This window comes from Gossypium arboreum, chromosome 12 (assembly GCF_025698485.1).
Source record: "Gossypium arboreum isolate Shixiya-1 chromosome 12, ASM2569848v2, whole genome shotgun sequence".
In the NCBI taxonomy this organism is placed as follows: Eukaryota; Viridiplantae; Streptophyta; class Magnoliopsida; order Malvales; family Malvaceae; genus Gossypium; species Gossypium arboreum.
The window spans coordinates 15,736,191-15,752,440 of NC_069081.1; the positions used below are offsets into that span (position 1 = coordinate 15,736,191).

A 16,250-nucleotide genomic window follows, 5' to 3' on the forward strand; every position below is an offset into this window, starting at 1 on the left:
AATTATCATTTAATATAAAACAATTTATATATTTTATTATTTATTTTAAAATATTTTAAATTTGATTATAAAAATGATTTTAATAATTTTTAATTATTCCACAATTACACTTTTAATTTATGTTTTACAGTTTAATATATATACATATATATATATATATATATATATATATATATATTCATATATATATATATATATATATCGGTATTTTATTATATTCGATGTACAACGTAAATCAATGTTTTTAGTTATTATTTTTATTTTAGTTTTTTCTGTTTAAATCCAACTATATCGCTCATATTAATTTTAATCTTATTTTTATAATAATTAATTTCATTATCATCGTTATTTAATCTCATCAAGCTAAACTTACATTCTATCCAAAAGAAATTTAGTTGCACACAAAAAAATTATTATATGATTGTTTTATATATTTTTATATAAAATTTATAAAAATAAATTAAAAATCTAAAAATAAATAAATGTTGAAACTTAAATATAAAATTTAAATTCTCAATTTTATCATTTCACCTTAAATAATTAAAACCCGATATGTCTTATATAATTTTTTTTCAGTAATTTACAATGTAACCCAATTATTAAAATATTCAAAATGGTGACCCAACTAATAAGATTTTTTTTCAGTAAGTATTGTAATTTAATGGAATAATAAGATGGCATTCCAAAAATCGATATAATAATAAATCTATCTCTCAATTTTTATATATTGTATTACTTTAGTCATAAATTTTAGAATAATTAACCTCAACATTATAAATTATCTCAAATTTCTTTAAAAAATAAAATATTAAAATACTCAAATATTCTAAAATTATAATAAATTAAAAAATAAAATGTACATTATATTTCATTTAAAAGAATAGATAGGTTAATCTAATAAAAAAATGCCACTTTATAATAAAAGAAAATGACGCGCACACAGTATAGGAACTTCAAACAACGTGAGCGAATTCAGATGATTGTTCCATAAATTCCTCTTCAATGTCGCAACGCAACTGAATAACCGAACAAAGATCTAATCCGATGCCGACAACAGTACCCTTGCCCTAAAACAAGTGGCAAGATGGGAGCATTTCCTGTTACAAAAATAGCCACTATCAGCCACGTTGTCCATTGCAAAGCCACGTTTCACCATCACTGCTTTTTTCTTCCTTCCTTTTCCTATAAAAACCTTAAAGATTTTGAGAAATAGAACAACACTTTAATATAGGATCTTCAAGGTTCTTAATCTTGTTTTTGTTACCGTTTTTAGATATTTTCTTTTTCAAGAAAAGAAAACCAATACGCTTGTAGAGGCAAAGATGATGGAGAAGAAGAAAGTGGTGGGAATGCTGGTAATGGTATTGCTGTCAATGGTAGGGGTTTGCTGGGCCTGGGGATGGCAAGAGATGACAAAGGAAACTGTGAAGGACTCCTTGCCTGATTCGGGACTTGACAACTTCCTCGTGTAATGATCAAACAATTACGTATATCATACTGCATGCCTTCTTTTTTAAAATAAAGATTCACATATAATTGGAAATGCCATTTTAAAAATTGGAAAAATTTCGTGGGCGTCGTTGGTTAGGTTGAGACTTGAGACTCTCTTTCCTTTTTTTTTTTTTTTTTCTTTTAATTGTTTTCATGGATAAGCTAGTAGTTCAATGATCTACTTGATAGTAATTAGGGTCCCCCTTTTTTCTTAATTTACCTACTTTCCGGGTTATATACCAGAAATGTATCTCTCTCCAATGTATCTGGTTGTGAAATTCTTAAACAATGAAGGAGAGTGCATGATTCAGTTGACTATATTATGAATAAATTAGATACAAAAAATGTTCCATTATTAGGATTGATTAGGCCGGTTAGATGGATCCGTTTGGCTTATAAATTGTGTTGACAGACATGTGTGGTTAACTTCTTGTGTCTCTTATAATGGTAATGACTCTGCCAGGGTTATGGGACAGAAATTTGAGAATGCAAGAGAGGCGGCTAAAGATATGATGGATAAAGGTGGAGATGGTGCCTCAATGTCTGCCTCTGGTAATTCATCTCATGCCTTTCCTATTAATGTTATTATTATGTCTATTCGGAAGCATCAAACTATGCTGCCAAAATATCTAGAGAGGAAGTAAACGCAGCTAACCAGATGCTTAATATGGCTATGGATGTAGATTCGAATCAGGTTGATAATGGTCGAGAGACAATGGCATATGGGGAAGACAAAGGAGACGATGCCAACGACGAAGCTCGGCATGAAGCTCATCATGCAGAAGAAAAAGTTGCAGATGCGATGGAGCATGGAAGAGGTGAAGCTCATCATACGAAAGATGAAACTGCAGATGCAATGCAGCATAGAAGAGATGAAGCCCATCATGCGAAAGATGAAATTGCAGATGCGAAGGAGCATGGAACAGATAAAGCAGCAGATACAATCGATGATGCCAAAGAACCATTGGCAGAAACCAATAAAAATGCTAGAGATAAAGCGATCGATGCCTATAAAAAAGGCAGTCAAGAAACTAAGGAAGCAGTAAATCATGGATCATCTGCTGATAGGATCTTCAGTGAAGATGCTATGGCTAAGTTTGAGGCCTGGAAAGAGAAGGCTTACCATGTTATAAGTGATTATGTAGCTTGGACCATGATTAAGGTTGTACTATCGCACGGAAAAGATGAAGCGAAGGCTTGTGATCTTGTAAGTGATGATGTAGCTAGGATTATTGATAAGGCTGCAGCCCATGCCTATAATGAAATAGGAGGATATACATATGCATCTGGTGATAAGATCATGAGTGAAGATTTTATGGCTAAGTTTGGTGATAAGATCATGGGTGAAGATGTTATGGCTAAGTTTGAGGCTTTGACAGAGAAGGCTTCCCATATTATAGCTGATGGTGTAGCTAGGATCCTTAAAGGTAAGGCTGCAGAATCAATCTCGCGTGGAAGAAATGAAGTTTCCCATGTCTATAATGAGGTAGAGGAAACATATGTATCTGGTGATAAGATCACGAGTGAAGATGTTATAGCTAAGTTTGAAGCTTTGACAGAGACGGTGTGCCATGTTATAGCTAATGATGTAGCTAGGATTATTAAAGATAAGGCTGCAGAATTAATCTCGCATGGAGATGAAGTTTCGCATGCCACATATGCATCTGGTGATAAGATCATGAGCGAAGAACTTAAACCTAACTTTAAGGCCTGGGAAAAGAAGCCTGCCAATGCTATAGGTGATGATGTAGCTATTAAACATAAGGCTGCAGAATCAACGTCGCACGGAAGAAATGAAGTTTCCGATGCCTATAATGAAGCAATCAATAAGGTAAGAGGAACATATGTATCTGCTGATAAGATCATGAGCAAGGATGTTATGGCTAAGTTTGAGGCTGCCATGGAGCAGGCTTCCCATGCTTTAGGTGGTGCTGTAGGGGTGATGGAAGGTGAGGAAGCAGAATCAGAATCACATGGAAGAGAAGAAGATTCAAATGCTTATGATGAAGCTAAGAATGAGTTGGGAGAAACATATGCAGCGGCTGATAAGATCTTGAGTATGGATGCTATGGCTAAGTATGAGGCTGCCAAAGAGAAGGCTTCCCAGGCAATGGGTGATGTTGGAGCTAGAATGAGAGCGAATATTGCACGGGTCTGAGTTAAACTAGTTATTTGTTATCTTAACTTATTTACTAGCTTATGAGTTAAGCTATTTGATGTAATTGTAAATTGTTGAGTTATTTGCTTTTAGTTTGAGACTTCTGAACGTTTGCATAGTGGGTTACTTCATATAGCAATTTCTGTTGCAACATTAAATAGTAATATTTAGCAATATTTCTGTATATTCTTTTGTAATAAACTTAGTTGATTTTTTCTATTGTTTTTAACTAATTTTTAATAGTAGTAATTTATCTTTAATAAAGAAAATTAAATATAATATTGATGAGAATTAAGTAATTTCAAATTTAGAGAATTTATTTGATGTATAAGTTTATGCATTTACATTAGTAATTAAATAAAATAAAATAGTGGAAGATTTTATCTAATTTTATTATTAAATAAAATGAAAAATAGTGAAAGACATATCCAGAACTTAAAACTTGAGACTTTAGACACACCTAGACATCTTACATCTGAAAGTATTAATATTTTATTCATAATAGTTTCTTTCAAATGTTTTATTACAACTGTCCATTCCTTTTCTCTAATTTAATTTATAGCACATAAAAATTAAATTATTATAACATTATTTATAATATTTTTAATTTTTATAACATTATTTAAAATTATTAAAAAATATTAAGATAATTAAATTTATTGTTTTAATAAATAAATTTATTTTAAAATGAGTTTAGGTTAACTATTTACAATTTAGGTAAGTATAAAAGTATTAATATCAATACTTAAGTTCAACCACGCTACAAACACCTCTAGATATAATAAAATTAATTTTAAATTCCTTTAATTAGATTTGCACAAATTACTTTGATCACATTCAAACTTTCAAGTGTTACAAACTTAATAATAAAGATTCTAAATGATTTTAAAATTGAGATAAATCTTAAAATTATCCATAAATTATGGTTTAATATGTAATTTTATATATAAACTTTGATTTTATGTAATTTTATACATTAAATTTTAATTTGATCCAATTCTTGTAAATTATTAACACAATTATTGATATAACTTCATTTTATGTTTATATATTGTATACATAAATAATTATATTTATTCAATATAAAAATAAATTGATGTATTTATTCTTTAAATTAAATTAAAATCAAAGTTTGACATATACATTCGACTAACAATTAGTTTCTCATGTATACAATTGCACTAAATTGAAGTTAATATATATCACATCAAATTAAAGTTCATATATAATTTTGAGATTTATCTTTTAAATTTTTTCTAAAAGGTTTTAGAACCCCAATCTTTTAAAATGTTTTTAAGGCTTGTTTTAACTTTTCCCATATTTTTCGTCTATATGCGAACATCTGAAATGGAAATATTGCAGTAAATAAATATAAGATTAAACAATAGTGTTCGCAAGTATACGAGTTAAATTGTAATATAGTAAAGAATGATAAAACGAACCACTTCAGGAAACATTCCGAAGATCGTATCCAAAGGAGGTTGAATTAAACTTAAATTAACTTTCTTGACCAAGACAAATTATAATTTTCTTTGTAAACTTATCTCTCGATCTCATTGATCCTTAATTACTTCCTAAGGGCGTTACTTCTTAGGGTTTAATTGCACATAATTTAAGCCAACTAACTCGGATTTGAACCTAATTTATTCGTTAATTAGTCATACATTCATTTATTAATCTCCCTAAGGTAACAAGCTACTCATGGATCTACATACAATAATCCATAAATTCATATTTAACATATAAAGCAATAAATTAAATAAAAGAAGGGAATAAGAAAATAAATCCATTTCGATATCGAATTGTGCGCGGGAGCGGGATTTCCTTTAAGAATTGCGAGGATCACTCCGATTGCAATTGGAATCCTAAAAGAATTAATGAAAAACTATTAAACTAAAAGCTTAAATTGAAATTGAGTCCAAGTTAAACAAGAAAAAAAATTATTTAAAGGACTAAATTGAAATAAAATAAAAATTAAAATAGAACCCTAAAACTAACTAAATGGCCCAGTTGGCTAAGCCTCTTAAAATGAGGCTAAACATGCCTATTTATAGAGTTTATGCTCTGACTTAATTAAGGTTGTTTACAAGCCCAAAAATTTTATTACAATTCTTCGTGTGGAAAAAAATACCTAAAATTAATTTTCCTAATCGTCGCTCAATGTTGCGACACCACAAAACCGATTTCACAACACTGCCTTCATTTTTTTGAATATTTTGGCTTTGAAATCCGGTGTTATGACACCGCTCCTCGATGTCACGACGCTGTAGTCGTCCCTCATCTTCTTAGCTCGAAAAAAGTGTCTTACATACTAAATAGAGTCGTTAAATCATCTTTACGCCTATAGTGACCCATTAAGACATGACATAACTCAAAATTGCATAAACATGCTTATTTTGCATACTTGATACTAAAAATAAAAAACAAAATAAAAACATATAAAAATACCAGAAAGCAAGTTCATTAAATACCGGAAAAACCTTAATTTGTCACAACAAATTGTGATAGATCAAACTTCCCCTTACTTAAGTTGTTGCTTGTCCTTAAGCAACAAAATAAAAACACACAAAACAAGAAAATAAAACAGCTACAAGTGCTTGAGCATGTAACACCCCGGTTTTTGGGGTTAGAAGTTTGAGATTCTAAGTAAGGGTTAGTGAGTAGGTCACGCACTTGGAATAGTTTGTGTGTTTAAGTGACAGAATGGGCCTGTTGGTCTGGTGGTTGAGTGAGTGTTAGTGTACCTCTGAGTTCTGGGTTTGAGTCATTGTGTATGTTTTGGGTGATGTATTTTTATATTGATTATAGTAGACTTGTTTTAATTTTAAAATATAATTATTAGTTTTATTTTTATTATTTTGGATTTTTATTTTTTTGGGAAGTTCACGTTTTTTCTTCTTCTCTTGGCTTTTCTTTTTGGTTTTTTGGTTCTTCTACATTTTCTTTTTGAAAATGGTGTTACTTGTGGTTTTTGGAGAGTCCCTTTTTTGTCGTCAAGTCGATGTCCGGACGTCTTTGATCACGAATCAGGTGTGAGTTTTGAAACTTTTCTATTTTATTTGTGAATTATAAATTTGATTTTGATAGAATGTGGCAATCTTGGTGTCTTTCGGAAGTTGGTTTTCGAAGTTCGAAAGTGCTGTTGACTGACATGGAAATCTGCTCTGGTTAATGTGTTTCTGAGTCCCATCGATTGAGGGTCGATTTAAGGATAGGAAAACTTGATTTTCAAGCTGTTTTAGGGTGGTTTTGTGACCACACGATTGGCCACACGGGCGTGTGCCAATTCATAAGGTCGTGTGTTTTTGGGAATTAGGGTTTCCAGGCTATTTGGGCACCACACAGTCGTTTGGTCGATTTGGGGATTTTAGTCGATTTTCACACGACCGTGTCCCTTGGGTAGACGGGTGTGTATGATTAGGAATTAAAGATTTAGTGTTTTGGTACCACACAATCGTGTGGCTAATTTGGGGATTTAGTGATCCCACACAGGCGTGTGTTTTGGACACACGGCAATGTGTCTAGTGGGCACACGGACGTGTGAAACCCTCACACGGTCATGTCTGTCCTGTACTCTATTTTAGCTCTATTGGACAGTGAGTTACACGGCCAATTCATACGGTTGTGTCCCTGGTTTACACAGGCGTGTACCTCCTCCACACGAGCGTTTTGACCTTACACGACCTAAGTTTTTCTACACGGCCTAAGCACACGGCTGTGTGGTTCTAAATCACTAATTTTGGTATTAGTGTATGTTTTGTTTTGATTAAGATTCTATGTGTTCCAACCCTTAGCTAGTCTTTAGTGAGGGTCGATAGGATTCTGATCTGGGCTTCGGCTTATGGGTTAATTGTGACTATTGCGAGTGATGTCTAATTCTGAACCTAGTTTGTTGGGTGTGTGTGCATATCTGAATTTGTCTGATTTTTTGTTGACGTGATTATTGTTTCTGTGGGATTGAATGCATTCGTACACTTGCATAAAGTAAATTTTTGGGGTTGGTTGTGAAGAGAAGGAAGACTGATTCTGATTGATCTAACAGTTCTACTGCAATTTTTGCGTACAGTTGTTTACCCACTTATCGCATGTACGTCAGCTTGTTGCGTACCATTATCTACTTTGGCAGATTAAACTATAATGTGACTATATAGCAGACTACCGCATTGCACTGTACTACATATACGCTAGCCCTAATGCGTATTATATTCTGAGCGGCTTAGTCAACATTCTTGGAGTGTACGATTGGATAGGCCTTTCGAGGTCCTAGTTGGTGTGATTGGTTGGATGAGCTTTAACAGCTCTTTTGGGGGTGTGATCGGGGGACGTGAGGTGTGCTGGCTGGATGGGTGAGTTTTGGTACTTGACTGCATTCATGTGCATCTATTTGGGTGTAAGATTATTTGACTATTTTCTGTTGCCTGAACAACAGTGTTAAATGTTCTATGTGTACTTAGTGTGCTCTGTTCTGATTGCATGTTGGGGCGTTGGTTCATTGTCTGGTATCTGTTCCTGCTTACATCTGTCAGTATGTTTTGTTTTGAACTGCTATCTGGTGTTCTCTTCTGAAATCTGTTTTTAATCGTTTTGAACTCACACTAAGCTCATGTAGCTCACCCCCTTTAGTGTTTCCCCTTGCAGGTACACTTCCATTTTCTGCTGTTTGACTCAGTACACGGAGGTCTCGGACAATCTAAGTTGAAGATAATTTATCAGTAATCTTTTCAGTTTTCTTTTTGTTTTATCGTTTTGATCTGTATGGTTTTATAAAAGCTATGGTACAAGATCTGTTTGGAAATTTTTCAATTATACATTTTGTTTTGGTTATTTATTAAACTTAACTATAATTTTACTAACTGAATTCTAAACAATTAAATGTTTTTGGTTCGTTGTGATAACTTGTTTTGTAAAAACTTATCTACCAGCACTTTGGTGATAAATGTGATCTCTGGAATTCAGTCTAAACTCTTAGGCTGGGTTTTGGGGCGTTATAGAGCATGCCATATACAAAGATTAATTCGAAGTTATATATATAAAACAATGTGAATAAATAAGTAACTCTAACATGATATACAATTGACTATTGATCTTTAATATCAAACACATTAGTTCTTAAAATTACAACGTAAGCAAATTCAAGAATGTTGAGTACATTACTCCATCAAAACAGGTACATAAAATTTACATTTATGCTCGAACAATACAAGTAGTTAGAAATGTCAAAATTCAATTAATTTTCATCCATGAATAGTATCACCTAGGTCACATAGGTTTTTTTCAGCTTGTAATGTTCTGCGACTTAGGTTGGTTTGGAATTAAAAACAGACATAATAAAATAGTTTAAACATGAAAATAGTTTGGCACATTATATTGACCCAGATTCTTCCTCGATTAGACCCTTTAGCTCACACCTTATATCCCCTTCTATCACTTAACTTTTTTCTCTGATTCCTAAAGTATAATACAATGTAAATGAATACAATCATTTTAGCAAAATATTTGTGTAAAAATGAGAGATTTTTCTTTTCTTTCTTTCTTATTCTTTTCTTTTCTTCTCACTTCGCTTTTCTATTCTCTCGAAAACTTCTCGTTTAGCTATGTTAGTCTTTTTCAAACCTTTTCTTTTAATTTTTTTTTTATTTTTCTACTTATGTACAAGTTTACCAGACTTGCACTCACCATACTATACTATCTGTAACAACCCTGTAACACCCCTAACCTGTATCCGTAGCCAGAATAGGGTTACGGAGCATAACTGGACTTATTTCTTAAAAAATCATACATTTCACATTCATTTCTCAAATCCATACAAATGTCATTCAAATACAGCCATATAGTCCTTAACACGAGCCCTCGAGGCTTAAAACAAGCATTAGAAATGATTCAGGACTAAATCGAATATTTAATAAATTTTTAGAAAAATATAGAAAATGTTCAAAGTGTAGGGGACACATGCCTATGTGGCCAGGCCGTGTGTCTCACACGGCCAAGAGACGCTTGTGTCACAGGCCATGTGGACATTCAAAATGAGATCATATAGCAATGTCCCAGCACATGTCCCAGCTCGTGTAACTCTCTGACTTGGGTCACACGGCCAACCACACGCCCGTGTGACTAGCCCATGTACCCTTCAAAATGACCTCACACGCCCATGTGCCAAGCCGTGTGCTAGGCCGTGTGAAAACTGGAGGGTGTACTGACTTGTGCCACACGGCCAGGCCATACGCCCATGGGCTAGGCAATATGAAACTATTGACTTGATTTCTAAATAAGTACCAAGGGACACACAGCCGTGTCACCTGGCCATGTGTTACACACGGCTGAGACACACGCCCGTGTCTCTGCCCATGTGGACAAAAAATAGGTCATTTTTCAATCCTTATACACCCAAAGTGGCACCAACCTGCACATACCAAAAGTATTATGACCATATCATCAATAGGCATTCAAACCAATCTCAACCAAGTCCAAATCTTGCTATACCAATACCAATAACCATAATGTTCATATGAAAAAATCTGTCATTTGAAAACCTACCAATATCACTTTCAAGGATTCACCTAAATGGTCAATTTCATATATGCATTGTCTTGCCTAATACTTAGCATACTAATACATTTTCAAGTCCAACCATTTGCTACCTAATTACCAATTCACAACAAGGCAATCACATAGCAATTATAAATCACATATAAGAGGGTCATGTATACATATTTACATATCAAAACATATTACTACTTACAAGTCAATTCAAATGGCCAAAATTCATCAAGACATAAAGGCTACATTAGCCAAAAGACCTATACATGCTATATAACCACATTGCTCAAAGTTCAAAAGTACCAAAAAATTGCTGGATAATGTGATGATATCTCCGACAACTTCCAATCTGAGCAAGCTTCGAAATCACTATAAAACATGGAAAAGTAAACAAAGTAAGCTATTAAGCTTAGTAAGCTCGTATGGCTAAAGAGTACATCTTACCATTCATTCACAATTTAAAGTAAATAAACATAGCATAATGCAACTCAATTTGAATTCAAAAGCCCAATTAATAGGTTAGTCATGAATTCAAAAATCTCATAGATTCAATGCTTATACAATTCATGAATGTACCTGTACTGATACATATCAATCTCTTACTCTTTCATATCATCAATATACTCGTTGAACCATTTGGAATACTATCGAATACTCGGGAATCTTGCACACTAAATGCCGAAACATGGTTGAAACCATCTCAATCTCATATATCATATAAATGCTCACTCTCGAGCTATCACTGGGTTTGCTCACACAAGCTGATGGTCAAGATGTAACTAAACAATGCTGCTCACACAAGCTGATGAGTAACCGCAACACATGCCAAAAAACTTAGCCACTGGTAGAACGTACAGGACCAGCACCCAAAACACGATAACCCCTAATGACATGTCATTTATATCCTATCTATTCCTGAGGTTCAACCGGGATATATACATTGTCGATAACTCGCCGAGAATTTCCATGGTATCATATCATCTCAATTATAACAATTAAGCATTCAAACACATATAATTTAATGCTTATTAAACATATGAACTTACCTCGAATTAATACAGAGAAAATCGAGCGATCAATCCACTATTTTGTTTCCCCCCCCCCAATATAATTCCGAACGTAGCTTTTCTTGTTTCTAGATATAATCAAATTTAACCAATTTATGACTTATTCCATTCCATTCAATTCGGTTTCATGTTATAATAAAATTACTATTTTGCCCTTAAACATTTAACTTCTTTACAATTTAGTCTTTAAGCTCGTAAAATGAAATTCATTCAATTTTATACCTACCCAAGCCTAGCCAAATATTAAAAATACTTATAGAAGCCCCTATATCTCACATATTCACACTTTTACCACACAATTTATCACATTTTTCAATTTAATCCCTAATTTGCAATTTCATTCAAAATCATTTAACAAATGTTGTTTATCTAACAACAACCATTCATTTTCTACCACTAAACTTCAAAACACATACACATTCAATAATGGTGAAACCCTAATACTTTAACAATTTCACAAAGTAGTCCTTGAGCTAGCTAGATTAAGTTATAAAGACTCCAAAAACATAGAAATCATTAAAAACGGATCAAAATTTCATATCTAGATAAAGAAATGGAGATGGCCGAATGAAGAATTCAAAAATGGCTTCCTCCCTTAAATTTTCGGTTGAAAATTAGATAATGGAAGATGATGAAATTTTTTGTTTTATTTAATTAACCTTTATTTGTTAATTTCCAAAATTAACCTTTAAAACATTTAATAATTACACAAAATACCAAGCCATTATCATCCACTAACTCATTAATGGGATAATTACCATAAATCCTCCAATCATGTAATTTCATAGCTATTAAATCCCTTTAGCTTATAGAACTCCAACTTTCTACTTTACGCGATTTAGTCATTTTTATCGAATTGAGCATGCAAACGATTAAATTTCTTAACGAAATTTTCATATGACTCAATTAACATGATGCAGACACTAAAATAATAATAAAATAATTATTTTTACTTTGGATTTGTGGTCCCGAAACCACTTTTTTGATTTCACTTAAAACGGGCTATTACAAACCTGTTTTCAGTGGTGTTAGAAACAGTGGTTTCGGAACCACAATTCCAACAAGTGAGTTACTTAATATTATTTGTAACGCCCCAATTTTCAGGAATCCTGTGAATGTTGGCATAGGTTTAATTATGTTAGTGGGCCTCTAGAAAGCCCAAGCTTAAGATAGAACCCGACAATTTTAGTTAATTTTTGTTCCATAAGAAAAAGGGGGTGAAATTATGAAATAGGACCTATGTGAAAATGTTTGAAAATGCTATAGGCTAAATTGAAGTGGTCAAATAAATAGGAGTGCAAAATAGGAGGATTTGCATGACAAACCTCCCATTTTACATGAAGTGGCCAGCCATCATGTTGTTGTAGACAAAATGTACACTTGATATCCATAATTTATGGTACAAATTGATACAAATTGATAATAGGTTAGGTAAATGTTCCATGATAATAGGTTAGGTAAATGTTTCATGATAATGGGTTAGGTAAATGTTTCATGATAAGAATTTCATGTCTTTTGTATTAAAGAATTAAATGAATGAATTATGAAATTTATTAAAAGAAAAAGGGGTGAAAAGAACAAAGTTTTGTCCATCTTTGTTCATCATAGCTGAAAGTTAGAGAAGAGAAAGGAGAGGAGAAAGCTCTTGAGTATTGGTCATTAGGAGGAGGAAAATTGAAGGTAAGTTCTTGGTACCTTGCTTCTATTTTGAGGTTCATGAGTTCTTCTTGATTCTACCTTAACTCTTGAAGTATATTTTGATTTTTAGTTGTGTTGTGAGCATTTAGTCATGAATTAAAATGAAGGAAATGGTTGTTGTTTCATGTTCTTTTGATGAAAAATGGAAGATAGGTGAAGTTGAGCCAACAAATGAGTATGCATGTGCCTTAGATGTTAAAGGAAAAAATCAGCTAACATGTTGTGCTTTAAAATGATGAAATGGAGATTATACTTAAGTAAAATCATAGATATGTGATGATTGATTGGTGATATACATGTTTAAATAACATGCATGCAAGGTATGTGTGAAAGAGTGATTTGGTAATAAATCTGCTTGGGACAGCAGCAGTAACGTGACTTTGAAAAATCACCATAAATTGTGGGAGAAGAATTAGAAACTGAATAAATTATGTAATTAAAGCTTATTGAGTCTAGTTTATAATGAAATAAACAAGAACATATTTTGAATTCTGTACAATGAGAAATTTGATTCGTAATGAAGGGTGGTCAGATTAGTCAAACAGAGAAACATGGGAAACTTTGAGAAAATTCTGGTATTGATTGGCTAAACCAAAAATTCTGAAAATTTTATGGATAGAAGATATATGAGTCTATTTTCAGGGAAAATTAACAGCACTTGATTTGGAGTTTCGTAGCTCCAGTTATAAATAATTTAGTGACTGTTGCTCAGGAAGACAGCTTGCAGTGAAATTATGATTATGTGGTAAACATTGACAAAATTTGTTAATGAGTTGCTTATTGATTTCTTATAAGCTTACTATGATCTGCAGGTGTGGTTGGCCGAATATTGTAAGGGGTTAATACGTAGTTTGTATTTGAATAGTTAGATTAACGTGTTAGTAATCCAATTGTAGGCGGTTCGTGTGTGGATCTCGCCAAGATATCGTCGCAAAATGTGTGTGTAAATCGACACCCTCTCATAGACTAGATTGGCAAAAGCGAAATGCCGAAAAGTCGGTATTTTGGGAATTTTTGATGTCTGAATGCTCGTAAGATAGTTGGGTTTGTATATTTGGTAATCTAAAGTAATAAACTGCAAGATGCGCGATTTCGTACATTTTGATAATTTGGGCTTAATGGGCCAAAGATCGGGTTCATGGGCCAACGGGCCCAATTGATAAGTATGCGTGTAAGTGTTCGATAGTACGTAAATAGTTAGGATATGCATGAAAGCGCTAAAAGTAGCTAAATTACTATAATACCCCTATGTATGGAAAATTACTGTTATACCCCTAGGTGTAAAATTACCGTTATACCGCTAGGGTTAATTTTGACTGAAAAGCATGACGATCTGATTCTGTATGATGTATGCCATGATTATATATCTGTTGCATGGGGACATGGGTTATATTATGGAGGAAGCGTTCGGTGGCTCGCCACAAATATCGATCTGGTGGCTCGCCACATATATCGATACCGTGGCTCGCCACGATTATCTCAGATCCGTGACTCTGTCACATTATTCGCTCGCAGCCATGCTGCAAATTCGTGGTGTGTAGCGGTTGGGTGGGTCGAGTTGTCTCCCACACGGTGTAAGGTTGGTATGGGGTGTATACGATTGGATATGGTTGGGTTTCGCATAAACATGTAATATCTGTTCTATTCGCTATGGGCCTATGGGCTTTATTCGAATTGCTCAGGCTAAGGCCAACTTATTCTATTTCGTGGTTTGAGTGATATAGGCTATGGTTGGGTTAATTTACACACCGAGTTTCCCTAAACTCACCCTTTTATTTTTATCCACGCAGTAATCCCCAACCATAGTGGGCTTGGAGTCGTGAGGAATTCAAGTGGCCACCCGCTCAAAGTTTGATTTTCTTCTCGTGAACTGGACATCCTTTTAATTATGTTTGAGGTTTTAGGCTTTTAAATGTAATAAGGCCGCTTATTTATTTTTGGTGGTTTTTAATATGTATTACTAAGATAGGTAATACTTATTTTAACTGTTGAAATTGGATAGCTTTAGGGCGCGTTTTCAAAAACAATAGTTGATTTCAAAATAACACGACAACAAGCAAAGCTTCCGCAATGAAAGTATTTTCCAAAATTAATCACTTTTCCTAAGAATGACTTAATCGAACCGGTTTCCTAGAAATATCCATGACGTTAAGGTGTGGCAATGGCGGTATGCATGTCTAGGATTGGATCCGAAGGAGCTTGGTACTTAAGCAGTCCGATGGACTCACCACCTCTTTTCCGGTTTCCTACGGTGCATGACTTCCATTCACTTTAACCCTTAATGAATTAATCTTTTGAACATCAAGTACGATTTTCTGGACTTAGAATGGAAATTTTTTTTTTAACGTTTTTGATGTGGCATGCCGGATCCGGCCATAACTTCTGGGCTGGGTTTGGGGTGCTACATTATTTATTTAATATTTAAAATATTATTAGAGTGTCATATTAAAGTCGGTTTGGTAATTTTGACGTTTGGATAGTTAACTAAGGTAAAAGTACTAAATCGTAAAAGTTGCAAAAGTTAATTGCTATTAATTTATATGTGTTAAATGGATATAAAAACATGAATTGAGAGCTTTGAAATGGGCATGATCACATGAGTTGTGGGTCCAGATGTTAGGCTAAACGATGTTGTTTACATGAGCTATGAAGAATCCGCAACAAATGTAAGATCTTAGCCATTAGTAGGACATCCAAGACTAGCACCTGAAATGGTAATAACCCTAATGACATGTCATTTGTATCTTAGGCATTCACAAGGTTCATATGGGCCTTAATTCATATCCATATCATTTAATTACTTATGCATTAGTTCATCACATGAATTCAACTATATAAATTTTCATTTTCAATAATAACCCGCAATTATAATATCATTACAATTTGATTCATTCCACAACTAAATATTTACTATGCAAATAAATCCAATCATAAACACACATAGATATGTATTAATTCACAAAAACAGAAACTAAATCAATTTATTCACCATATGAACTTACCTAAACTGAATTTACAGCAAACACAACATCGATGACAATGGCGAAGCCAGAATAATTTTTTAGGGGGCCGAATGAAATTTTAATTTAACTAACCATTAAAATAACTTAAATATTTAAACTTGTGCATATAAACCCTTTTATTATTATTTTATAATTTTATCCTAAAATTTTACATTTTATATAATTTAGTCTCTAAAGCCGAAACTTATATATTTTTCACAATTAGCCTAAAACCCTCTATGCCGAATTTATTATGGTCCTTCTATAGCCCTTAAGCATTTGCATTTTATAAAATTT

The 16,250-nt window shown here is 33.2% G+C and overlaps 1 protein-coding gene across 1 annotated transcript; it reads left to right on the plus strand.

Moving 5' to 3' along the window:
• The first annotated feature begins 1,201 nt into the window (after nt 1–1,201).
• LOC108476987 (uncharacterized) lies at nt 1,202–3,807 on the plus strand. The gene is made up of 3 exons (XM_017779383.2): nt 1,202–1,468; nt 1,955–2,043; nt 2,175–3,807. Exons 1-3 carry the CDS (start codon nt 1,323–1,325, stop codon nt 3,647–3,649), a joined length of 1,710 nt encoding a protein of 569 aa, XP_017634872.1. The 5' UTR covers nt 1,202–1,322; the 3' UTR covers nt 3,650–3,807.
• Nucleotides 3,808–16,250: the final 12,443 nt, after the last annotated feature.

Coding starts and splice junctions, on each gene's coding strand:
- LOC108476987 (XM_017779383.2), top strand. CDS start 1,323: ATGATGGAGAAGAAGAAAGTGGTGGGAATGCTGGTAATGGTATTGCTG. Junction 1,469..1,954: donor GGACTTGACAACTTCCTCGT/GTAATGATCAAA, acceptor TGACTCTGCCAG/GGTTATGGGACAGAAATTTG. Junction 2,044..2,174: donor TGCCTCAATGTCTGCCTCTG/GTAATTCATCTC, acceptor CTATGGATGTAG/ATTCGAATCAGGTTGATAAT.